Here is a 2,328-nt window from a genome sequence, read left to right on the forward strand (position 1 = left end):
CGATTCTCAACTCCATCTGTGCTGACCCGAGACCAATCTCTCTGCTCTATGCTCTTGAGTGGCTTAAGTAAGCTATTTACAGACCGCCTTGCCTCGCCTTCAAATGTCACCTCTTCACTTCGAAGCTGCTTACTTACACTTGTAGTAATCGTCTGCGATCAGGCAATACTATCCTCTCCCACACCTTCTGCACCGCTTTCCTGTATCACATGTGTGAGGAGGACCTGAAGAAAAGAAAAGAGGGAGGTGAAGTGTTGGAAACTGCAGAGGAGACGCACAGCACAGCCTTCTGATGGAATTGACGGTTGATAATTCCTTCCACCTCTGCACACTATCGCACATGCAGCGTGCGATAGTGTGTATTCCAAACATTCAGAAGTGTTGTTGGACTACGTTAACAAACAGAGGGTTAAATGACTGTGTGTGATTGACAAATGCGCGCTGACTAGGTGGAAAGGGTATGGTAGAGGCAACCCTCCCATCTTCTATCAGCAAATGTGGGAGTTGAAGGCGCCCAACGTGCTGCTTGGCAAGTCAGTACTCACGTGTTTCACTTCTTATTCACCTTTGTGTGGCACAAATGACTGACACCCACACACCAGATGGCACGCCTCAATCAATCAGGTGATACTCAACTCACCACTTCGTTTTTGTACAGACTACTACTACAGACTAAAGTGCATAGTTCATTGTAACATGAATCAAGTAGGCTTTGGCTGTCACACAGTGTCAGCGTGGAGTAGAGCGGCACCAATGTCAAATGTGAGGAGTGCAAGCTGCTCTTGCTGTTGTCACACTGTGGCTCAATGCAGTGATACTGTTGATGGGGCAGTGCGGAATTGTCAAGACTTTCATTGCATCGAGCAGTAATAATGGCGCCTCAAGTGATGGTGCAACAGTCAAACAAACGTGTGGATACCAACCATCAACCTGAATAGCCTTGAAGCATGTGAAACTCATCGAGGTTTGATCTCTACCTCCCCTTCCCCCGCACCTCTCTCCTCATAGTTCAAGTACATTCATGGCAAAGATTAGTAAAAGTTCTGTAGGTTCAAATAAACCACACGAAGTCTTCCCTGAAGTAGTGGGGAGGGAGACATAGCACTGGTGTAGAATAGGCATTTGCGACGTGGAGAAGAGTTGAGGGAGGTGGTGGTGGTGTGCGTGGGTTGATTTAGGTGTGGCTCGGAGGCCACGCCTCGCAGTGGAGGTACAGTCGCTGTGCCTTTTGCTAAATTGTGTCAAATCGTTGGCACTTTATCAACAGATAAATTGCTGAACTTACAACGGTAAGTGTCTTGCAATAATTGTCTTTTCTCCTGTGTGTGTGTGTGTGTGTATGTGCGTGTGTGTGTATGTGAATTAGCACTCACTCTCCAATCCGTATGTGTTGCAGGCGACTCCTTTATTAGCGGATGAGGAGGGCTGCACTTTAAGTCTAAAGGAAAAAATTCCACAACTTGGAGCGATTTTCTGTCACCAACCTCAAAATATCACAACCTGGCTAATCAATACATTTTTAAAGAAAAAAACCTCAAAATTCGCTTTACTCGAGGCGTTATTTTTTATTTGATAATTTAAAATAGAAGTCACAATTAGAGGAATGAATGGATGGAAGGGTGAAAGAATGAAGTAAATATTGGTGAGCTTTCTAGTGGGTGAATGAGCCACCCCTGTCTCATCTCCTATTCCGTCCCACATAAAAGCGTTGCCTCTGTCCCCCCCGAAATGAATTAAACTAACTTCATTTGCACACCCCACCATTTTTTTTAAAGTTCGTGCATTTCACAGCTTCATTCCCCGCCATAAGTAATACTTCGAAAGATCTCGTTGATTGTAGACACTACTAACTAATGGAACCATTTTAGCAGTTTAGTGAGCCACTAAGTCGGTAAACGGATTTCACGTCTACAGTTTTTGCACTACGGCTGTGCATTTTAAGCCAGTCATGTCTTTGCAGGTAAAAGTGCGCAAGTGTAGCTGCATGAATTCTGCGTTTGAGGGCCGGAAAGAAGGCTTTAAAAAAAACGCCACCGACACAAGAATACAAGGACCTTTCGGCATCACTTCAACGATACGCACCCCTCCGTGCAGTGGCGATAAGCCCTCAAAGGTCGCTTAAGCGTTATCGTGGTAAACAATTCAAGTTGTCACTTCTTCTTACTCATTCTACTAACCGCGTGTTTTCGCCTTATTCGGCGCACGATTCCGGTGCCCTCATCTCTTAAACGCGTTTCAGGCGATCTTTCTTTTATTTCAATTGCTGTCAGAGTGCTCACTGCAGGCTGCATCACACGCCAGTTGTCAAAGGCGTAAATTCTTTGCCCC

At 45.4% G+C, this 2,328-nt stretch overlaps 1 protein-coding gene across 1 annotated transcript in view; it reads left to right on the plus strand. All coding sequences in view use genetic code 11, as the record gives it.

Moving 5' to 3' along the window:
* The window catches only part of EGR_11133 (Neutral amino acid transporter A), a gene marked incomplete at both ends in the record, with an annotated part of 1,321 nt that extends 1,028 nt beyond the window's left edge, over positions 1–293 (plus strand). The window contains one exon of the mRNA XM_024500380.1: positions 83–293. Within this exon, the coding sequence (XP_024345205.1) occupies positions 83–293 (211 nt within the window). The remainder of the gene's footprint in view (positions 1–82) is intronic.
* Between the last annotated feature and the right edge of the window lie 2,035 nt (positions 294–2,328).

This window comes from Echinococcus granulosus (genome assembly GCF_000524195.1).
Source record: "Echinococcus granulosus chromosome Unknown EG_S00403, whole genome shotgun sequence".
Classification (NCBI taxonomy): domain Eukaryota; kingdom Metazoa; phylum Platyhelminthes; class Cestoda; order Cyclophyllidea; family Taeniidae; genus Echinococcus; species Echinococcus granulosus.